This window comes from Corapipo altera, unplaced genomic scaffold (genome assembly GCF_003945725.1).
Source record: "Corapipo altera isolate COAL_440 unplaced genomic scaffold, ASM394572v1 23, whole genome shotgun sequence".
Classification (NCBI taxonomy): Eukaryota; Metazoa; Chordata; class Aves; order Passeriformes; family Pipridae; genus Corapipo; species Corapipo altera.
In genome coordinates, this window is record NW_020884878.1 from 12,454,141 (window position 1) to 12,478,940 (window position 24,800).

Sequence of the window (24,800 nt, forward strand, 5' to 3'; positions counted from 1 at the left end):
AAAGTGTACAGAAAGATGTGAGTTTCTATAAACACTGTTACTGTTATTTCAAGCTCTGCTATAGAGGATGTCTTTTTTAGATTAAGGTTTCTCAAAAAAGAAGTTACAATCTTTTGACATTAAGAACAAAAATACAGAAATTGATTCTTACCAAGTATTTCAGGTTGTGCATCAACACTATTATCCTCAATATATTTTTAGATTTTTGAGCCATCATCACCACATAGCTGCACTTCCTTATCACTTTCCTGATTTGTATATTCTAGAGATAGTCTCAGAAACTGAGAAAGTTGAGATTTTGTAAACCTCTTTAAGTGTTATGAAATATAGCCTATGAAGTATAGAATGGATCAAAAGCAACTCTTCTGATTTGCAGCAATTCTTTCACATTTGCTCTATAGTATTTTCTTAGTACTCCACTTCCAGAGGACTGTTTTTAACTCATGCCTGCTCTCTTCCAAATATTCCCCTTTCAACACTCCTTCCTCCATTATTTCTGCAGAAAAACATTTTGATTACATAAAGAATATCTACTTTCCTAATGCTCATAAGAACTCCAGAGGAGGAATAAAAAATAGTGAAGTTGTTAATCCAAAAGTTAAACAACAATAAAGAAAAAAACTGAAACTAAAGAACTCTATAGTTGCTTTCTTTGAACTCACTAGCAGAACGTGGACTGATACCATATCAAATACAGTCATGCCACAAAAACGTTAAAATAAAGCTTTAGAACACAGTAGTATTCAACTGACTCAGAATTATTCAAATTAGTTTGCTTCATGTATAATACACCCACTTTTCTTCTGAGGACACACCTTACCTTTGCTTCCATACTGTTCTAGTGGTAGGTCATAAGGTACAGGAAAATACGTTGCTGAATCTTTCCTTTCTGGAAGCTTTGTTCCTCCTACATGAAAGTAACCTTTGTCCAGTCCCTATGAAGGTAGGGAAACATACAGAAGAAAGACTTATTAGTTTATCAGGAAAAGACAATCCTAAATCGAGAATAGATGCTTTCTCAATAAATTATTTTAATAAACAAAATGTTTTGCCTCCATTACTGAGATTAGATAATTCCTGAAGCACCTTCCTGTCTTCAGCTTCCCTTACTTCTACTATTTCAGGCTCTTCTCTAGTATATTCATTGGCTTGGCCTCACACATGGATATACTCTGTCTTCTCAGACCATTACACATATATCAATTTCCATATTCACTAGGTGAGTACCTTCGGTGTTTAATACTTAACTAAAGCAAAAAGCTTTAAAAATTCTCTTTGCTGCTTAGTTTCACCCTGATCACATTACTTAGCTAATCAGTGTTTCATGAACTGCACTAGAATTCACCCTCTGTTATAGAAACAAGTCTTCAAATCTGTGCTTTTCAGATATCTTGGGTAACATCATCCCTAGACCTTAAAAAATTTAATGAAGATTTGAAACTGCTTGCATAAAAGCTCCAAAGAATACACTCAGAATGACAGCATTACTGTCAAACAAGTTTAAGGACTACAAAAAGAAAAAAAAGCTATAATGCAATACAAGGGAAGAGAGATTTAAAGTGATTCAAATAACTTGGGCAGACATGATTGCTTAGCCACTTCTGCAGAAAAGTTGGATCCCATTCATCAACTGTAATGAGTTATACAAATGCAAGTCTGAGATTTCAAATTGCCTATTGTTAATCAAGTACAAATTGATTAGAACAGAAGTTTAAAGGCTATCAAGTTTTTATTATTTATTTTTAAGATATAACTAACAGTTTTATTTTTCTGTCTAAAATCATAGAATAGTTTGGGTTGGAAGGGACCTTCAAAGGTCATCTGAGTCCATCCCTCTGCACTGAGCAAGACATCTTTCACTAGATCAGCTTGCTCAGAGCACCATCCAACCTGACCTTGAACATTCCCTGGGATGGGGCATCTACCACCTCTCAGGGAAACCTATGCCAGCGTTTTACCATGCTCACAGTAAAGAATTTCTTCTTTGTATCTCGTCTAAATCTACCCTCTTTTAGTTTAAAACCATTACCCCTTGTCCTGTCCCTACAGGTCCTATTAAAAGTCTGTCCCCACCTTTCCTACAAGCCCTCTTCAGCTACTAAAGGCCGCAATAAGATTTCCTTGGAGCCTTCTCTTCTCCAGGTTGAACAATCCCAGCTCTCCCAGCCTTTTCTGATAGGAGAGGTGCTCCACCTCTCTGACCACTTCTGTGGCCCTCCTCTGGATTCGCTCCAACAGGTCTTTCCTGTGCTGAGGGTCCCAGATCTGGATGCAGTACTTCAGGTGGGATCCTCAAGAGCAGAGTAGAGGGGCAGAATCCCCTCCCTCGACCTGCTGCCCACGCTGCTTTCGATGCAGCCCAGGATAGAGTTGGCTTTCTGGGCTGCAAGCACACCTTGCCAGGTCATGTCCAAACATGAACTTACACTTTACCCAAGCTCCATGGTCCATCAGTCCGAGTTTTACTGCATTACTGTTTTGTGATAGCACAAGGAAGCATCTTAATTACCATTAGAAAATCCCATTGCATTCAAACATACATGCTCGCTGAATTGAGATTCCTGTCTATATACAATACCGCAAGTTTTTACTTCACTGAAGTATTACATCATCAAATGTTATCATTTTAAGTTGGAGAAGCCAACATTCGCAAGACCACACAAAGCATGGGAATCAATGCAGCTTTATACTTTTTCCTTTAATTTTCAAGAAGCATAGTAACAGAGAAAAAGGAAAGCTGCCAAAGACAATGTCAAGCTGTATTACAGCAGTTCTAGCAAGTCAGTTCAAGAATCTGCTTTAGAATATAGATGTTTCTTTTGTCTCATGACACAAAGTAACAGCAAACCACTAGTTATTATGTAAGAAACATTACATATTATTTCAAGGACTAGGCAAAAGCCACTGACTTTTAAGCGAAAGAACAGGGGAAACAAACACACGATCCATGCTAAAGGACTGTGTGAATGAAAATCCATTTTGAACTTCCCCTTCTTTTACCATTAAAGTCAGGTGAATTTTCATAAAACTTCATTAAAACCAGGACACAGCATTTTGTGGATCTTAGTCTATAAGTAACAAGCAATAGGTTTAAAACAAACCAATGTAAATATAACAAGATTACTTTTAAAAGCTCACAAACATCTAAGGGTTTGAAATTGACGGCGAAAAATCATAATTATTTATAAAAAATACAACACTCAAGTTGTATAGCTTTACTTCCAATGAACTGGAATCATTCAGAGGTTGGCAGAAATTCCATGTAAAATGCAAATAACCATACTTCTGTCTGTAGTGGAAAGAATATGAAATATGGCAGCAATTCTATAGCTCACAAACTACAGGAACTGTGTAAGTGGTGGTGGTGCCAAGAGCTTTTTTCAGAACTCAGAGTAGTCAGGCTTCATTTGGTGGAGGGTCTGGGTAGTGTGCAGTCCTAGATACCCCTCACAAGATGACATTGAAATTGTCAGCTAAATGGCATGTATGAGGTTTGATTGCCCCAAGAGCCTGTGAGCTTCTCTCTGTCTTCTACATGCAACTATGGGATAAGTGTGGAATGGCAGAGAAGGTTTCTCTGCTATATTGTGAGATGTTCTTATTCTACAATGAACTTCATATGCCTGCCTGATCAAGAGCACCAAAATTACAAAGCTGCTGCCTGGCACCATCCGAGTTTGCGATCAAAGCACAGAGTGCAGGACCTATTTCAGCCTCTACATACAAAGTAATGGCACTTTAATTCAAGTATCACGAACTGTGTTGCATGTATTCACTCTAAAGTTCACAGAAGTGTTTTCACACAACGTGAAAGGAAAAAAAGCACTAATTGTAGGACATTTTTCATTTTTTTACCCGTTATACATCCTTTTTTTCAATCTAGTAATAATTTTTATTTCTGCTTAGTTTCTTCTACACTCCATGCCTTGTTATTACTTCAGCATCTTTCTTTTCAAGCATTTTGTTTCCTTCTCTTGTTCCACACTTTGCTTTCCTCTGCCTGTTCTTCCTCAGTAGTCAGCAGTTATATTTTCCTCTCCTCTGAAAGCCTTATTTCTTCTCTGATGCTATCCTCCAATGCTGCTTGACTTCATCAGTTGATCTCTAAATTGTTTTATTCGTCTGTCAGAATTTAACCTATAGAGACCTTCCATTAAGGAAATACTAATCTAAGAAAAGATATTTAGTTTTCCTCAAAACACCCTGGAGTAAGAGTCTAGTTTATGGAATACATTCTTTACCAAGGCTCTCTGAGGAGATTCACATGCTTTTAAAAATAACTCTGTGTCTATCTTCACACAGAAACTGAACTAATTCACACACTTTGTCTGTTTTGAGCATTTCCTGAATGTTGACAGCTCTCACTGCTGTTTCCAAAAAACAAGCAGCAGGATCTTGCCTAAAATAATTCTGCCTGCCTTGTAAGTTTTCCTCAGCCATATTTTATTCTTTCAGAATTTTTCCCTCCGCAGTTTTATTTTGCTTTGCAACTGCTGCTCAAAGAATATATTTTGAAACGTTAATATTTCCCAACATTTCCTGGTTGGGAAACTAGAGAAATCCAAGAAAGGGGTACTACATTACCTTGGAAGCTAATGTTACAGTCAAAGAGCTTAACCTACTTAATTTTGGTTGAGTTATGATGGAAGGTGCCTGGTTCAGTTATATGAACTCAGCAAAAATTTAAGCAGTTCAGTTCTGATGATCTCACTGACCATGCCTGGCTGCTCTCTAATCCAGACTCAGTTCATATGCCCAGCTCCACAGTCAACTATAATTACCACAGTCAACTCATTACCAGTGAGTACTTACCATCAAATACAGCATTTCAGAATCTGAAATACTGTTGTTAGTTGTCTGGGATTGGTTATCTAAACGTAATTGTAGCATTTTATAGCCCTAGGTAGGCAATTATGGGTAAGTTTTCAGTTTAATAGCAACTGTTTTGTTTTTCTGAGCTTATATTTGCAAAAGCTGAGTGGCTAGTACCATATTCAACAAATCTTTAAAAAGATTTAAGTATTCCACCAACTTTTATATTCAAGCTCAGTTTACCTTACAATCTTATCAGACACAGAAGCTATGAGGAGGAACTATTTACTTAAAAAGCTTTCCATTAGTCACTTTCAAGATTTTTCAAACAAAGTGGTTACTAGAACATGCTTCCCAGAACTCTATGCTTTTAGATGATGGAATTCTCTCAACATGTTTTACCTGTCAAAGATGTACTTTATTTCAGCCTCTGGAAAGGAATCCCCCAGCAGCTGAAACAGCAAGTTGAAAAAGAGAGGGAGTGTAGATGTAGGAAGTACAAAATAGAAATGGAGATAGAAAGGAAAATGTAGTTCAAACACAGGACACGAATTCTATAAACAGTTTGGATCACAAGCTTCTATTGATCAAAATGTCAGCATCAGCTGATTTTCCCCTAAACACTAGAATTGTAAATGATAACAGCTGTTGCTATGTTAAGAACAACCATTCAGCATATTTCTGAGAGTCTGTATTAGCACACCAGGTCAAGACCCAATCTCAAAGCATAATTTTGAAGTATCTTAAAAAAAAAAAAAGACAAAAACTGGCAGTCAGCTGATAGCAGGTGAGGAATGATCCACTTCCAAATTTGTATTCGACAGAAAATAGAAGGCACAAGCCACAGTGCTAGAGGAGTTCTTAAGATGAGTAACATTAACTGTGTGCTACACAAGTACACCAGGGTAGCACGGCCAAACATGCCAAGGTGCAGGATTAAGGCTCCATTCTATTCTGGGACACAGGTTCAATTCCCATCACTGCCAGGGATATTTTAATGGTTGGACTCTATGATCTTAAAAGACTTTTTCCAGTCTAAGTGATTGTGTGATGCTACGATGCTAAGTCTGAACCTCTACCAGAATAAGTGTCATTAACTTGAAGATAAAACAACTTGAAAAAACAAAACTACCAGAAATTGGTAGTGTTAAATCAGCATTCCAATAGCTAGAGCATGGTGAGTCTCTCAAGGCCTAGGAATGCTCAGTTATTATTCAAAGCACTTCATCTAGTTTATATTTTGTATAACTTTAGTTGCAAACAAACTCTTCCTGTTCCTAAAAATTTTAGTCTATTCCTAGTTCTCTGTTATCTTCACCTAAGACTACTCAGCCACACAGTATGCTAAAACCACAGTGAACCAGTGTGACAACCAGACCAAGCCATCGAAGAAGCACTTTTTATGCAGAGTTAACTGCGGGGCACATACATAGGACAGATTTGCAAGCTACACAGTGCAACTTGAATATCAGATACCTGCATGTACATCAGCCAAGCATTTGTATTTGTCTCTCTGACTACTTCCTTGTGTGTCTCTGCAGGAACTTTTTAATGAAAAAAGAAAATCAGTTGCAGTTTCCCTCCCTGCTTTGCTCCCAAATGCACCATATAAAGTGACTACTGACAGGTGACAACTTCTCTTCTGGCTCTTTACAATTAAGTATCAATATGTAGGAAACTGGGATGAAAAGAATTAACTATTCTCTTCCAAAGTATGTACTGTTATTCTGAGGTCTGAGACTCAAACATAAGACTATCTCATGCACACTTGCAGATTTTACTACAATTACCTGCATAGCAGTTTTCTATAATTCACAAAAACAAAAATTGTGAGGGCTGTTCAGAGAAACCATTCTACTTCAACAATGCATCTTTACATTCCATACATTTTAATTAATTTATCTGACAACAAATTAAACCTTTTCATGATATGCAATATATCAGAATGATGTCATGCTTCTGTGAATTATACATGAACAACTCTCTCGTTCACTTGCTGAAAAACCAACAGAAGCTAACTAATTACACATCACTTTGCAAAAAATACAGCAGGCCAACAGACCCAGTGAAGAGAACCTTGAGAACAGATTTATACCTGCATCTGTTTCTCCATAATTATATTTCCATCTTAAGTGCAACCTTTGTCCCTCCACTCAGTACCCTTCAACCCAAGTGATACAGAGGAAAAAAACAGAGAACAGCAGCAAAAATGATCAAATCATCTCCACCCTAAGAACAGCTGAGCAGGCTAACAACCTTTTAGTCTAGAAACAGATAAAGGTCTATGGAAAGAGAGGCATGGAAAAGGTGATTAGGGATCACACAGTTATTTTCTCTTTCAATGCAGGGAAAGAAAACCATCAAATCAGTAATTTTCAGAACACTGCTTTGTGACATTGTCAAGTTGTGGAACTCAGCCAGAATAGACTGTCAATGTTAAAAGCTTACAGACTTCTAAGAGAAGACAAAAGATGCTCACAGAACAGAAGTCAAGAAATCTTCAGGGATAAACTACTACATACATGCCTGACCATTACACTTTTCCACAAGCAGTATCTGCTTTTGATCACAATGTTTTGAGATGTTCCTTTGATATGATAAAAAAAAAAAAAATCCTTCTTCTCCCCCAACAATGGTTAAAGTAACCAGTGTGACAAAAAGGGAGAGATCTGGGGGCTTGGCTTCACCACTTATAGAGCACAATACATACTCATTCAGATCCTAGCCATTTAGACACATTTTCCACCCAAAACTTCACTGATCAGCTTTCTCCCTAGGCGTGGGTCCAAAACCAGGCCAAATGAAGGCTACCTCAATATGATCTCATGCTCACCTTCCTGCACTCTGCCCCCTTGAACTTGCCTTTCCTACTTCTTCCTTGCATTAGCACTCATCTGATCATGTTGAGCTGGTTCACGGAAACTTGTGCAATTTGGTTTTGGCCAGTCTGAGTTGGTTTAAAGCACAAGGTGTCCACTAAGCACTGATGCCAGTACAATTAAGAGAATAAGACAGCCACGGACAGGCTACTCTCGTGGTAGGGCCAAATGATGTAGTTTCACATGTTAAGGTAAATCTATTGCTTTGACATGTTTGAGATGCCAGATTCCAACCTATCTTATCGGGTGGTTAATTATCTAATACACTTATCTGCTGAGTCAGAGAAGTAGAGCAACTTACTTGTCACCAAAACATGATCTTGAGTTGCAGCAAAGCTTCAAAATATATTATTCTCTCCAGGCTGAGAGCCTAAGCCTGTAGCAGTTGTAGGTTTTAGGAAGAGAGGCCTTGAACAAACAAAAATGATTATCACAACCGCAAGAGTGTCAGCATCCTTTCTGCAAATCTGAACTCACCCTACAACTACTCGGTGAGATCAAGATCTTGGTCAGGTTTGTGTAAATAACTTTAATTGTTGTTTTGACCCACTGTATGTATAGAAATTGGATTAATTCTATTAACTTCATAATAAGTAACTAACTGCTTCAATGTTTTATTTTTCTGTTATTGCTAGTTGTTTATGCAAGTGATGTCTGCTTTTTTTAGAGCTCAGAGATATAAAACCCAATGCTTCCTACTATAAGAAGCTACAGGATTTTTCTTGTTTCACTCTGATAAACACATTTTCTCTAAAAGTTGTCTTCCACATAAACCATGCTGGAAAATAATGTCCCTAAGGTTCACAATATCAGAAACCTCAGTACCATGCAAACTCATTATAAATGTCAAGAGTGAGATAAAGGAGTTCTTTAGCTGCATTCAGAAACTATCAATCTTAATATTGCAATCTTAGGAGATTACAATTATCCAGTTATGGTAAGCAAACATTTTTACAATGTCACAACATTAGTAAATATTCATTTGGGAGTACACTACTAATCAGCAAAAATGACAGAACATTACGTGATCATCCGCAAACATTATCTAGGAAAGAAACATTCTTTATCAGAAAAATATTTCTAAGAACTTTTAGCAAACAAACGCTGTTTCAGAGAAACTTGCAGTCTTTTCTCTGGGAAAGAAATGTCACACAGGAAGGAGTTTGAGTGGTTTCTGATCACAGACTAACTGTCGATGATAACATGTTAGTACTAACAGGTTCACCAGAGAGAAGGAGGAGTCAGCCACAGGAAGCAAAATCTCACATCTCACTATCAGGTATAGTGGATCTAAGCAAGACAAAACTCAACCTAAGCATAAAAGGGAAGCTTTTTATCTTAAATATAATGTACAACTAACTCACAGGACTCACTACCACAGGATTTTGTGGAGGGCTAAAAAACAGCAAGTATAGTTCAATAAGAAACCTGATGTTTTAAGAGAAAGTAATATGACTTTGCAAATGCATTTCAGGAACAAGCAAGAACAGCAATCAGTGCAACATTAGGAATTGTTTTTCAAGTCACGACCTCACTTCAGTGTGAATATGCACGCACAGCCTATTCTAAAAAAGTATGAAAAAGGTTTGATCATCCTTTCCAGCAACATTTAGGGTATATGTTACAATTTATAAACATTATTGCCTTTCAGTATCATGACAAAAGTCACAGCAACACCAGATCTGCTGTGTAGAAAAACAGACTATAAATGCCTCATATAAACTCCATTTCCTATTAGCCTTCTACCTAAACAGAACCCACTGATTAGATTACTCAGTCACGCTTGTATTCATAAATATTTGCAGATTTTTGTCATATTCCAGGATTTGTACTTGAACTATGAACTTACAAATGCTGAAGGCAAGAAAAGAACTCCAAGTTCATAAGAACGGATCATCAGTTGGCTGCCATTTTTCTCCAGAGCTCCCCAAGCTGCTTTAGATAGATTGGCACTATGAAGAGAAACAAAGCATCTTAGTGAAGCAGAAAATGTTTAAATAATATCTGTAGCAACGCTCTTCTAGCAGAACTTAAATTCCATCAGAATAGTCTTTTCACAAAAAGTGACTTGGGTGTTATTCCTTATTGCTATTTTTACAGCACAGTAGGAGCAGCAGAGACAATATGTAAAAGAGCATTCATACAACACATGTGAATAATTATACAAGCCTATTTGTATCATACAGATCTACAAGACAAATTCAGCTTTTTGAATCTTATCTGCACATTTCAGAAAGGAATTTCTTATTGGTAAATAGCTTCAATTTGACTCAGGAAGATTAAAGGCTAGCTCAGTTATTACTAGTTACACTTAGTACAGTGTGGCTTTGCATTTTACATTCTAGTACAGAGTGTTAAACAGTATCTTTTGCTCCTGGCATTTTGTTCTTTGATATGCTTACAAAAACAAGTATTTATCAGAGAAGTATTTTTGTTTCAATTTGTTATTCAGCACTATGCTGCAGTTAATCCTTCATTAGTATCTGCTATGAAGTATATCAAGTTGAGAGTCAAAAAATATACGCAATTCTGTTGTCATTAAAAAACTCTATTAAATATGGACAAAAATTCATATTACTATTTGCAGTATTATGAGATTACAGTAGTTAACTCACCTGGGCTTGCAGTTGACAAAAAAAGTCATATATGAAGTTCTTAAGTGAGAGGTGTATTGATTAGTTGTTTACCTTGTTACTAAGAACCATGCAATCTTCTGGAAGTCAGGAGAGAGTCTCATGTATGTCTTAATGTGAGGTATAGCACGAGTTCGACCCGAGACTTCTGCTGACCATTTGCTAGAAAAACAATAGGAATTCTTTTCATGTATGGTTTTATTTTAAGGTTTAAAAAATATCATACTACAGTGTCATGTTTCCAGTAACACTACCTATATTTCTCACATCCAGTACTTATTCCCCCAGACAAAAGTTGAAAATACCTTATTTAACAGAATTGTTAATCCTGAATTCCAATTTTACTAGTAGTCAGAAGGGCAGGATTTTTTTTTTTCCCCTTACAACCAACCCAGACAGATATTCTCCTCAGTGTGCCAAATTCTCCTAACAACTTTTTCCATTCCTCCATTCCAGCTCGCACTTAAGAAAGTAAGTGCAAACTTCTGACCAATATTTCTTCTTTGAAGGCTATCAGTGGTTATAACTTTGAGCACAAAGGTTTGGCACCAAACTAAACCTCATAAAATTCTCCAAGTTTATTACAATTTATTATCCATGACATAGAGGCAGGGAGCAACTGATAGACAGATGATACTACTCTTCCTCTTCCCTTTTCTGTACCCCTAAGATGCTGAGAAATTTGAAAGCTTAAGAAAGTAGAGATCATATCTACGTGTATATATAAAAACTAGTTTAAAACAACAAGCCATTGCTGGATTAATTCAGCATCAGTATTACAGAACTAAATGGTAAACAAGCAATAAATAAATGTATATAACTGAAGGTATGTAATCACAGCATTTAGAAGCACTTTCCACTAACAGCTGTTAGTCCTCACTCAAATTCAGGAAGAAGGCTTCTAATACACCATCTTTCACCCAGAGACTTTTCTTTCCTCAGTTTAGAATATAATAGGCTCTAGTTTTGGTTATCACAATCCTCTTTGCCTAATTTATCATTCTCTTCTAAAATGGAAATCAAAAAGAATCAATCAGCTCTGATAAACCTCTTAAGTGCACTGTGTTCATCTAAAAGCCTGAGAAGATTAACTTGGAAGGGCTGGAATTATTTACCTAAGCTGACTTTCAGGACTAACATTTACAGTTAGTGAAGCTCAAGTCAAGAGGTTTTATAGTTCATGGGTCAAGACCATGGGTCAAGACCATGAACTTTAACAATCCTATCTCCCCTGATGAAAGAAAGAAAACCCTTTCTAAGAACTGGTCCTGTATTCCTAAAGGGCAAGCACTGACACACTCCACACATTTGACACTAACTAGAAATCTTTATATTTTGATGCAAGCCACACTGAAGTCTGTTTCTGAAGAACAAACTAAGATATGATATATGATACAGAACCAGCTAACTAAACTTCTCTTCCCCTATGGAACTCCACACTTTCCATACATAGAGATTGTAAGGCTGTATCATAACTCAACCACCCTTGATAATAGCTTTTCTCTCCCAACTGACAGTTTAGGCAAACATTAAGGAACAAAAAATTAGGTACCTCTGGTAACATTGTAGAAATGAAAAATAGGAAAAACAGTAGAACTGGGAATTTAAGACAGATTTTCTCTAGATTTACCTCATTGCCTTACTCCAGGACAAGCTTTTCCCCTCAATACTAACTGCAGTAATTCTGAGATACTCTCTCAATCTACTGCCTTTTTGCCTCCTTATCATCTTTGACAGATACAGGTAAGTAGTGTGTCTTAGCAAGAGTACTACCACTTCTATTTACTAACTACAATAATCTAACTGCAGTTTGTTTTAATCACAACTGACTGAAAACGGTATTTTGGAAACTCAAAATCAAAAAGTGGAACATACATTTTGATCATGTTTTCCTTAGCAGGACAGCACAAACATGTAAGGAGAAAAAGGGGAAAGTGCTGTAGTAGTTAATTTTCTTCATACTAGCTAGTAAGGGGGTTTGTTTGGATTTGAGCTGGAAACAGTTGTTAACTCAGATGTTTTAGCTATTGCTGAGCAGTGCTTAGACAGCCTTTTCTGCCTCTCACAAGACCCCACCAGCAAAGAGGCTGGAGGTGCACAAGACGCTAGGAGGAGACACAGTTGACTCCAACTGACCGAGGGGATATTCCACACCATACACTGTCATGCTCAGCATATAAAGCTGAAGGAAGAAGGAAGGAGTGGACATTCAGAATGCTGATATTTGTCTTCCCAAGTAACCATTAGGCATGATAGAGATGACCGAACACCTGCCTGCCCGTGAAGTATGGTGAATGAACATTTTGCTTTGCTTGAATTTTGCTTTATTGTTAAGCTGTCTTTATTTCAACCCACAAGTTCTCCCACTTGACTCTTCCAATTATCTCCCCCTTTCCACTGTGGGGGTTGGGAGGACAGTGGAAGAGCACAAGTGGTTGTGTGGTGCTGAGCCGCTAGCCATGGTTAAACCATGACAAAGTCCTGAAAATTAATGTGTGCAGACATACACAACTCATAAGCAGAGTCAGGAATAACTGATTTTCTACACCACCACTTCTTCCATCATTTAGTTTTTACTTCAAGTACTGAAATGGTTTTCCATCTCAAGAGTCTGGCAACAAGGTTTGGGCAGAGTTAAAACAACTCACACCATTAGTCTCAACCATAAGAGAACAGTAGGTCCTCTGTGTAAGTGCTCTCGCAACTTTTATGATGTTAGGGGAACAACACTGGAGTTCTTTGAACTGAGATGATGTTTCTCAAAACTATGGGCCTAAAGAACACAGAAAGCTCCAATACAACATTCATTATGGACTTGTCAACAGTAAGTTAAACAAATCCTTGTCAAACCAACTTCCATTCTTTGAAAATAAAAATTTGACAAGGTAACTGCACAAATAGAAGGCATGTGATATTAAAAGTCAATTAAAATTAGCATTAGAATACAAAACTTCATCTGTTAAAGCTGATCAATTTTTTTAAAAGCAGCAATTAACAAAAATCATTAAGCATTGCAAATCTCTCCTTACCAATTAGTAATATTGAAAGGAAAAAACAGCAACCATACAAGAGAAAAAACTCTAAATTACACCATTTACACAGTAGCTAATTTATAAAGCAGTCTAGCAATTATTTGCTATGATCAGAAAAGTGAAATCAATATTAAGTTTAGTCACATTATTCTTCTGAGAAATTACATTTCGAGCTGCACTATAGGTTAGTTAAATACGCTCAACTGGCAGGAAAGAGAAAAACAGCCCATAGACATAAAAATTGCATGCCTGGGACAGAGGTTCTGCCTCTTCAGGTAGGACTATAGAACACTATTTTCCAACTCCATTAATCTCTCCCTCCTTGTAAAGCAGAGCTATTTCTTCCCCTAACCTGTAAGTATGAAAGTATTTTTTTCCTTTCTGCTCTAGTAGAATCCCTAGTTTCCTGTTGGTTTTGTACTATTTTCCAGTGAAGTAAAGAGAAATTTCTCTAATCCCTTTACTGCTCAAATTTTTATACTATGGCAAGTCTTTAAAACATCTTGTCTTCTATTTAATACTATTGAAAACCTACTATTTTCCATATGTCCCAGATTCCATGGGTAAGAAGCTGCTGTATGTCACCCATTCTATGGTAAGAGTTCACATGCAGGCTCTCCTATATTACTGGTAAGGGTCTGCATCAGGGTAGTCACTACAGAGGAGTTATGCAGGGCCACTTGTCATCTGCAACCAATTCAACAAAAACTTTGCTTCATCTGTTGCCCATCACTTTTGCCCTTTTGCTGCCAGAGCAGGACTCTGGTATGTCCAATGTGACAGGTATGTGGGCATTTTCTCACGGAACAGGAATTAATCAATTAATAATCTCATTACTAAAGTAGCATTCTGCACACTGAATAAGGGACTAATCAAAAAAAGGTTACATCTTTCTTCCAGTAAGATTCTCATGAGGTATATGACTACAGAAACTAAATTAAGACTGCACAAACACCTCCAGACTTATGAGTTCCTCACCTTTTGAATCACAACTGAACAAGCTTGAAAATTTGAAGGTGATTGTAGTTGTCCTCCTTTGCTGAATGTGCTCAGAGGGAACACTTTAAAAGCAGGAGACAAAGCCTCACATGCTTTTTGTCTTGAGTTCCATTCCTTGGATATTAACCAGCAAAGCTCACAGCAACAATCACATTCACTCCAGAATTAGGGATGCCTTCTGCAACCAGCAATTCTATTTCAGTCCCCTGAATATATTGCATCTTAGCATATTCTTTCGTAGTAAATTATCTTACCAGAGCAACTTCCACCTGGAAGAGTTAAAAGTTTCTGATGAAAGGAATGGGATGTTGTGGTCTTGTAAGAGTTTACAAGATGTATTAATATTTTTTTGATCTTTGCAAAACAACTTTTCCCCATTGTTCTCAAAACATGTTTAAGTTATTAAAGTTTCAGGCTGAGGGAGACATCTGGCATGGAATGTCAGACTGTTAGAATTTGGCAAAACTAGCAGCACATGGAAAGAAGTTCTTAATAGAAAATGTCAGGCACCTTTAACAAAAGATATTACCAGAAGGTAATGAGAATTTTTGCAGCAGGACTGCTGCACATGGAAGATTAAAAACCCCCAATAACAACAAAGAAAAGCCTTCCTAACCCTGCTGTGGCTCAGTTGAAATCCTATTAATACAGAGGCACAAGTGGGGAAAGTGAAATACAACTGTAAATTAAAAAATAAAAGAGAGAAGTATTTTATTCCAGTTCAAAGAAGAAAAACTTAAATAAAAGTTTACAAAATCCTAAATGCATTAGCAACAGTATTCTGTATAATTTTTTGTAGGTAAATAGTATGTTTTCTACTATGTTTTGGAGATAAGATCCAGCAGATAAGGAGTTAAAGGCTTTTATTTTAAGGAATTTAAAAATATCATGTTTGTAACCACTTCCACTTAATTTGCTTTTAATATTCAAACATTACAGCATTGTCAGTTTAAACAGAGTCTAAAAAAAAAAAACAACAAACAAAGAATTGAGTTCTACTTACTGAAAATAGGAATGCAACCACAGCTGTTTCTGTGCTGTCTGTATACTGTATGGAAGTGAGCCACCAGCTTAAGGAACAAAACAGAACATGTACATTTATTTTTCGAAAGACATTCTAAAACCAGAAAGCATGTTGGGGAACAAGCTATCTGTACTACCCTCATGAGTTACTTTCAGAAAGTCCTTAAATGCTCCATTAGTATAAAATGGTACATATTTTGGTTTTTGAGTAAAAGAAGCTTCACTGCATCAGAATACTACAGTACCAGTTCCTGATTCCAGTTTGCTAGGGCTATGCTTTCACAAATATATTGACTTCGTGAATATAAACATGGGAAGACTGAACAGAACAGCTGTATATTACAATATTAAAAAAATGACTAATGAGTAGTGAAACATCTTAGCCTCTGTTGTATTTGATGTGCAGAACGACACTGCAAACAAAACAGAAGAAATTGGCACACTCAAACCTGAATTTTCTGCCAAAATGAAAGTATGATTGGAGTAAGAACAGTGGGCAAGAGCTGTTGTTTTCATACACAGTGATGTATGAACATGGCTAGACAGACTTAAACATTACCTACCAATGCCCACAAAGCCTCTTCTATTCAATCACAACAAGAGAGCTGGAGCTAGAACTCCAGTAAAAGAAATTTAAAGGATTGTACTGCCACGTATTCTACCATGTTCTCAGCAAGGTGACAACTTCGTGTTCATTCAACATCAACCACTAAAGTGATTTTGCAGGATGTTACGACCAGAAAAAGCTAATAAATGGGGATTCATCTGCTTACCAGGATACCCTTCCAGACTCTGCCTCACATTGTTCACAGTAGGATAAACCTTCATGGAAAAAAAAGTAACTTTAATAACAGTTCTAAATATGCAAGCTGCCAATTTTCAAACAAAGGACACTTCAAAGAAAACCTGAGGAAAAAACACATTAAAAGCTTCACTTGTCAAAATGAATAAAATTACACCGCAGCTTAAAACTACACGCATGCCAGTAACAAAGTCTACACTTTGTTAGTCTTACAGAGCTAACCAAAATCAGCTAGCAAGACTCAACACTCCTTCAACCACTTTTAAGTGGTCAAAGCTAGCCTTAACATTATTTCATGAGATTTTAGTCTCATATCTCAAATATGAGTACCCAGGAGCAACTAGCACATGGTAAAGGCCACAAACTTCTTTCTGCTCCTCCCTTTAACTGTGCTAATAACCAAAGGTATTAATGACTAAGGGTTCAGTTACATCTCACTAGCAGAAATAGCTGCATCTACAAAACCTAACAGAAGACAAGTTATAGAGTAAGAAGACAGTTTTGATTAGATTATATATACTCTAGTGTCATGCAGATGGAAGTCATAGTACATTTTTATAGTAGACCAGACACAATTAAGTATCAGCAAGTGGCACGCTTAGGATTTCAGGATGAAAACGCCATTACTGTCTTTCAAAAGTTAAAAAACCCCCAATGACTAAGATTTCAAAACCAAATAAGTGTTAAATAAAGGTCACCAGCATCTAAAGGACATACCAAATGAATTGGGACATCACATTTAAGGAAAGGTGTCACACCGCTGCCTGCAGCCACCAGACTCTCCTGGAACTCAGAGCACAGCCATTTGGACCCATCAGCTCCCATGGAACCAATGCTTGAGAACTGTCCAACAAGAGGCCAGGATTCCTGTGCTGGTATTGACAAAGCATGTTCCTTCAGAAGCTAGTGAGGGGAATTAAAATACTGTTAGACTTCAACAGACAAAGAATACCTTTATTGGTTTGATATCACTTCTGATATAATAAATCCTCTATAATTCACTTCTGATAATGAAAGAGATTAACATTCATACTACACATTTAACTTTGCAGTAAAAAAAATTATCAGGTTTTCCAAATAACCCACTTCAAGAAAAGACTAAACATCACAAGTTTTATCTAAAAGCACCAAAGCCAACCATTAAATAACAGGTGAAAAGAATATTAGAAACTCTTTCTAGAAACATGAAACATTAGCTTCAGAAGTCACAACTTAACTAAATAAATATTTTTTATATTTGGTGGTTGTTGGTCATAAAATTCCTCTCATGTTGTAGCCCCAGCTACAATAGAAGCCTACAATAAGAAGAGAAAAAAGAACAATTGAAGACAAAATTGAAATAATCCTTTTAGTAGAGTTCTTTAGCTGAGAATGGAATTTAAAGTCACATTAATACCAGATGGATATAGTACACATTAAATTGTATGTAGTGGCTACCTTGACCCCTCTAGAGAGAACACATAAATAAATGGCTTCAGCCATGAGTGTAGTATCATCAGGTCTGTCTGCATTGGTACTTAAAATATCAACCTTTTTAAATCACAGAAACATTTGCCACAAGACCACCTTTACAGGCTTTATCTGTTTTATTTTGTTCTCATTCCGTGTTTAACTAGGCAAAAAACATGGAAGACAACATGTATTAGAAAGGACAAGCTCTTAACAAGCAATGGGAAGTCTAAAAGACTAACTTAGTGTCAAAAGCCATGCGATACATAAACATTTTGTATGTCACAGAAGTTTGCCATGGACAGGATTAGAGCTCCATGACAGTATTCAAAATAATGCCAGTTTAGCAGGAGGCGCAGGTTGAAAACTCTCCAATTATCAGAGGCCTTTAACAGATGATGTGAAATACATCATCTAATTCTAAACCACAAAAACAACCAAAAAACACAACAATAAAGAAAACCAAACCAAAACAAACAAGAAGGGTTCCTACAAGAGATATGCAATCTTGTATGAAGATTTACCATTATGGCTTATCTAAATAATCACAGAATTATTTAGGTTGGTATAGACCTCTAAGACAGTAGAGTCCAACCATTAACACAACACTGTCAAGTCCATCACTAAACCATACCCCTGAGTGCCACATCGACATGTCTGTTAAATACCTCCAAGGGGTGACACCACCACTTCCCTAGGGAGCCTGTTCCAATGCCAGCCCTTTTGGTGAAAAAACTTTTCCAAATATCTAATCTAAACCTCATCTGGTGCAACTTGAGGCTATTTCCTCTTGTCCTATTGCTTGTTATCTGGGATAAGATATGACCCCCCACCTTGCTACAACCTCGTTCCAAGTAGTTGTGGAGAGCAGAAAGGTCTTCCCTGAGCTTCCTTTTCTCAAGGCTAAACCCCCCCAGCTGCTCCTCATCAGAACCGTGCTCCAGACCTTTCACCAGCTCCATTGCCCTTCTCTAGACACACTCCATCATCTCAATGATCCCTCTTGTAGTGAGAGGCCCAGAACTGAACACAGGATTTGAGGTGTGACTTCAGTGCCAAGCACAGAGGGACTATCACTACCCTGGTTGCACTGACCACACTGTTTCTGGTAGAGGCCAGGGTGCCACTGGCCTTCTTGGCCACCTGGGCACACTGCTGGCTCATGTTCAGCTGGTTGTTGACCAGTAACCCCAGGTCCTTTTCCACCAGGCAGCTTTCCAGCCTCTGCTCCAAGCCTGCAGCACTGCATGGGGTTGTTGTGACTAAAGTGCAGGACCCAGAACTTGGCCTTGTTGAACCTCTAGACAATCAAAACTCTAACATACAGGGCTACCTGTGATGACCCGATAGCCTCTCCTTCCTTGCCTACCCTTTCTGAAGGGTTTATAGCCATCCATTGTAGCACTCCAACTGTGAGCCATCCCACCATGCTTCTGTGATGGCAGCTATGTCATAGTTTTCCTGCTGCACAATGGCTTCCTTTCCCTCCTGTTTGTTGCCCATGCTGTATGCACTGGTGCAGATGCACTTCAGTTGGGCTATTGAACCTGCCACCTTTTTGGAGAGAGAAGCCCTGATTCCTACATGACCATTCTCAGGCACTTTCATGATTTCTGACACACTAGGAAGTCTTGTGTCTTTGCTGCTAAACGGATGTCCATCCCCTACCTCCACTGAGACAGCAGACTGAAGGACCTTGTTAGCACAGTGTCCCTCAAACACTGGTGTGCTGCTCCAGGTTTATTTTTAGTGAGCCTGGTTTTATCCTTTCACCCATTCAAATCTAGTTTAAAGCTCTTTCAGTGAGCCCTGCTAAGTCCTGAGCATAGGTCCTTTTTACCTTTTGAGACAAGTATATCCACCCTGTCTCTTGCCAACAGGCTTGATGTCACGTAGACTGACATTACCAAAAAAACCCCAAATCCAGCAAAAAAACCGAAAGAGGGGACAGAATGGGTGTTAAATAAAAAAAAGTCCATGTTTCTAATTATTTAGTTGACATAAAAATGCAATGGAAAAAAAAAATCAAGATCTCAGCAATGCATTGGAACATAACTAAAATCTTGACTGAACTGATGACATTCGCTATGTATAAACTGGTTTTTTATTTGATTGGTTTATTGCCAGCTCATTAGAGAAAAAGAAACTGCAATAAACCTTAACATTCAAGTAATAAAACATGCCTACTCCCTATGTGCAGACAAGTCTCTATGTCAACAAATCTCTCCTCAGTGCTTTTGAAAAAGGCTACATTTGGATCCCAGTCACAGAAGACTGGATTTTGACAGTGTCACTTTTGCTAGAAACACTAACAGCTGACAGGAAGTCATGAGTTACACTGACTCCTCAGGTATCTGTAAGCTCAGGACAAGACCACAAGCTGACCAGGAAATAACTCCCAGGAACACAATGTGCAAAGTCTACATTGTCATAAGTTGCAAGTTTATTTATGTTATTGCTAACTTAAACTGTAACAATGTATTAAAAGACTGAAGATGACAGCTGGAAAGGAACTCAAGTGTGATCTCCAAAATTCTATTTACACTTTAAAGGATATTAACAAAAAAGGTTACAGTTTTGGTACCTTTCTGAGCCTAAGATGACCCCATTTCTCTTTATCGCTGCCTTGATACCGTCCAGGGGTAGAACCAAGAAGATACACTCTACAGAAAGAAACAAAAAATCCCGAAGTTATTTGTAGATCTGGAGTGTTTTGCTTTGATGAAGTAGCAAGGTATTACAGTAAAACCTATCAGCAAGATTAAACGTAGAAGTGCAACCAGAAATATTTAATCTTTCTGACAGAATTTACAATACAAAGAAGAGTATATTTTCAGCTGTATAATTATTATTAGCATCCTATGTGGTTGTCATGCACCACCAGGATGTTAACAGCATAGACAACAACTACACCTATTTCTTTGTATAAAAATGCAGAAGACAGACAACATTAGCAATAAACACAAACAGCTCAGTTGACACATAACTGGGCACGTAATTTTGAGAAAAGCCAGTCTACTGCTACATCCAAGTCAGCAGATTCAGGTATGAGTTGTCATTTGGGCATCATTCAGATGCTAAGTACAGCTCTTTCAACCATCTTCCTAATAATGGTTCAGTAACCTGTTTGACTTTACCCTGAAAATAGGGAAGAGATCTGCCCAAAGTTACAACAAACACAGGCTTTAAGAAGCTGTTCCCTGCTGCATCTCATGCCTAGCTTTACCCATGAATTAATGTCCCCTACATATTTCATAGGGCAAGGAGTCGATCCTTATTCTAACAAGTGACTCCTTCCTAGAGCGTGCATAAACTCACATCAGCTAGGGCACAGCTCATCTGGCTGAGCTCATGGAGATGATCAATTTAATCAGAGCAGCAGCTCAGGCTGTTAGCTCTCCTGATTATAAAGTACATATTTTTTTCTTCACCCCCCTTCAATCTTGTATGACTCCATGTAAAGAAAAAAAAGCACCTTTTCATGTATGAACTAGACAAGGTTTCAGTCTTTATTTTCACTGCAGTTTATGACCATTTTCAGCTTTACTTTTCAACAATTTTTATCAGCTTATAAAACTGCAATTAAGTCATCAAGACACACTTTCTGAACTAAGGACCCATATTTCAGTGGAACTGCAAGATGTATCTATTAGAAGTAAATTTGAGCAACCTGAATTATTTTATGTAGTATCAGCAATGTATTATTAGAGAAGACTATTTCAAGACCAAGTAGACACAACATTGCACACCAGACCCAACTCATGCCTGTTACAGGCAAAATTCTATATATATGGATGTGGATTGAACTTCGCCTTACAGTTCAGAAGCCTCTTCTTACTCTCCCCATTACAGTAACCTTTACATATATGATTGTTTTTACATGATGAACCAAAACCACACAGTGTTTTCCACTGGTAATTTCAGTGGAGTAAATATTTAAGCCAGACTGTCTTAAATGAAACCAAATCCTTATTACTTTACAGCTACCTTCTGTAAAGTTACTGCCGGTACACCTTTCTTTCTTTCTTCCTTTAAAATTCATGCTTATAAAACCAGAAGTTGGTCAATTTGACATAATCTATACAAGACATATTTAAAAAACTGTGTGAAGTTAGAGTCATATTTGAACACTGAAGTCTGAAACAAGGTAAGCTTACAAACTCAAGGTCTAATAGATCCTAACAGAGATATTCAATTTTTAGGAAAAAAACATCCACACATGTAAGTTACTAAGAACACAATATATACCTCGTCTCTGATAAGTCATGTTCTTGAATCAGATCTATCCATTCCTTGAGTATAGGAGAATTGTAAGCCATCAAGTAACTTAAAAGGTCAGATTTAAAATTAGTTTCAGATTCACCAGAAGAACCTGTTGCTCCCTTAGGTAGCCTTGGATATAAAGGGCTTATCCATATTCTAAAAAAAAAAAAAAAAAAGAAAAAGAAGAAGAAAAAGCCACATAAACAAGGACACCACACATTAACATATGGTTTTACTAAGTGACTAAAGTACATCTGAAGGTCCTAAACAAATACTAGAGAGATTTACTGTGATATTTACTATAGATGACTTGCCTTTACAGCTACAGAATCACTATCTGATACTCAAACCCAGAAAACTAACACTTTCAAATGAAAACAACCATCTCAACATTTATCCACAGTTTTCACCTCTGCTAAACAGGCCAGGATCAGACTTAGCAACCAACAGTCCTTTTATCAACATTTTCTGTAGGAATAGAACACTGCAATGCATTGTGTTAAACTCCTGGTTTGTGCAATTATAAAGAAAATCACCAACTAAAGCATGTGAAAGTTTTGCATAGTTTGAAGAGCAGCCCACAACAATAAGCTGGTTCTCCAGAACTTCCATCAGAATAAAATAAAATGGGCACTACACAGGGAAAACATTTAGCATTTCTTTCCAGTCACACACTGTTGGAGTCATGGAACCCAAAGGTTCTGCATTATCAACTTCACAATGTGTTAACACTATCCTTTGAAATTCAGAAGTCAATAAAACAGAGAAGGTAGTGAACCACCATATATAGGTGATACTGCACAATACTGCAGTATGCAAAAGCTAAAAAGAAAAATATTTTTCATGTTTGACAAGTAGGGGAACTTGTTAAGTATCCCAAGCAGGTATTTTCATGCTTTCTTAGCTTTCTAAGAAGCTAACTGCCACAAGATACTAAAGCTGCCTCTAAGATTTAAAGGAAAAAAAAAATAAATCAGTGGCTATTTTTGCCACTCGAAACCTCCATCAGAGCTTGCCTCAGACAAGCAAAAAGTCTCAAAAACCCTGCCATATTTAATGTCAGCAAAATGGATGCCAAAGCAATGGTAACTTCTGAAAAGCCATTTTCAATTAGTTTGAAGAAATTTTATACCCTAATTTACTGAGGTGATCTAACTAAAAAAATGCTCCCACAAAGCCATTCAAAAAAACAAGAGGCTGAGGAGTTTTATATTACTATATATTTATATTAACGTATATATTTATTTATTAGTCCTACTTGTAGTGCTCTAAACAAAACTATGTCCCAGGCTGGTCAGTAAGTTTAAAAACTTCTACAAAGAAAATAAAACAGGAAGAAAATTCCTTCCAAGGAAAGAATATTGGGTAGATACTAGGTTATCTACTGTATTATGGAACCAGTAGTGCCCAGTATTTATCAGGTTACATTCTGCAGAACATTTGCACATTCATAGAATTCTTGAAGTATTAAGATAATTTTTAAATAGCTGCTTCAGATCTATATAAAGAGTACTATACAGCTAAGAAGTTTTTTCATGAAAAAAACAGCATGGCATAATAAAATTTTATATCAGTCAGACCAGGTTTAAGCTAACAGTCAACTGGGTACGTAATTTTGTTTACAACAGGAAGCAAGCAGAGTCCAGGTTCAGACAGCTACCAGCACTCTAGGTTCAATTTTTTATTTTTTTTCTTTAGAACAGCTCTATCTTAGGAGTGTAAGACTTTAGCACTAGATCATCTGACCTAGTATCCCATCTTCAGCAGTAGCAAATACCTACTGAAAGTAGTAAACATACACCTGCTAGATTGTTGCTTACCCCTGAGTTTTCTGGTGCCAATCTTCAGCAATAAGATTGGATGTATGAATCACAACTCGAAGACCTTCTTCATATAACAACAACATCATTTTCCTTTAAAAAAAGATACAGAACTCTTCATCTATTTTAAGTACACAGAATAGGAGATAAATTAACAACTCACTAAAAAGCTTCAAGATAATGTTTTTTTGAAAAATTTGTTCTACACCATGCAAACATTTAGACTTCAATCCATGCACAGGCCAAGCTCACATGGCAGTCATTAGAACGTCCTGATATATTTTATTCTAGAATACAGCTAAACATTTCATGCAACACCTACAGCAAAATCAATACTTGCAGAACACTTCCTATATTTACAAAGTTCTTCAGATACACATATCCCTTTGCAGATAGTTAGAAAGAGAATTTAGGAACACTAAAAGACCTTAACTTATAGCTGAATTAACCGAAACCTAGTTCCGTACTCTTAAACTGAGAACTTTTATTTTAAAAGAAGGTGCGTAGGTAGCTAATCACTGGGATGTCAAAAAAAGCTGTTTATCTACCATAACTCTAAACTCAAGCTACTGCATAAAGAAGTTTTAAAACTAGTAACTGAGTTTAAAATAAACATCTGTATTTTTTTGTAACATAAGTGCTCAAATTTTCATATACAAGTTTTCAATAGTTGTGTAGTCAGCATATCCATATGGTCCCAAGGGACGAAATGGTTTCCACAGAAACCTATGCTCAAGAATAGAAGCCATAAGGAAAAACACTTTTATTTTTATTGCTGCCCCATGACAAGATGCAAATTGTATCAGGTTTGAACTTAAGCAAGTATTTATTCAGTAAATTCTGCTTTTCATGTCACCTGCACACACTTTCCTATGCAGTCTGCACAATATGCAAGACCCTGTAACCATAAAATAGTTCCCCACATCTGTCTTATGCCTTGATCTAAGCACAGTTGGAGATGACAGTAAAATAAGTATTTTACAGTAAAATAAAGTGTAAGATTAAGGTATATAAAAGTATAACTGACTGAAACACCACTAATCTCAAAAAAAGTCACTGAAATGTAATATAAGTTTAACATCATACAA

The 24,800-nt window shown here is 37.0% G+C and overlaps 1 protein-coding gene across 3 annotated transcripts in view; it reads right to left on the minus strand.

Annotated features, from left to right (window-relative positions):
* The window catches only part of TDP1 (tyrosyl-DNA phosphodiesterase 1), a 41,841-nt gene that overhangs the window by 10,468 nt on the left and 6,573 nt on the right, over positions 1-24,800 (minus strand). For 2 of the 3 annotated variants that reach the window (XM_027638044.1, XM_027638047.1), the window contains 9 exons: positions 23,713-23,805; positions 21,878-22,048; positions 20,214-20,292; positions 16,898-17,083; positions 16,152-16,200; positions 15,359-15,425; positions 10,379-10,486; positions 9,541-9,643; positions 821-935 (listed from right to left, as the gene is read on the minus strand). In XM_027638044.1, coding sequence (XP_027493845.1) covers positions 821-935; positions 9,541-9,643; positions 10,379-10,486; positions 15,359-15,425; positions 16,152-16,200; positions 16,898-17,083; positions 20,214-20,292; positions 21,878-22,048; positions 23,713-23,805 — 971 coding nt within the window. Of the gene's footprint in view, positions 1-820; positions 936-7,850; positions 8,100-9,540; positions 9,644-10,378; positions 10,487-15,358; positions 15,426-16,151; positions 16,201-16,897; positions 17,084-20,213; positions 20,293-21,877; positions 22,049-23,712; positions 23,806-24,800 lie in introns of those variants that run through there. The other variant, XM_027638045.1, reaches the window with a different exon arrangement.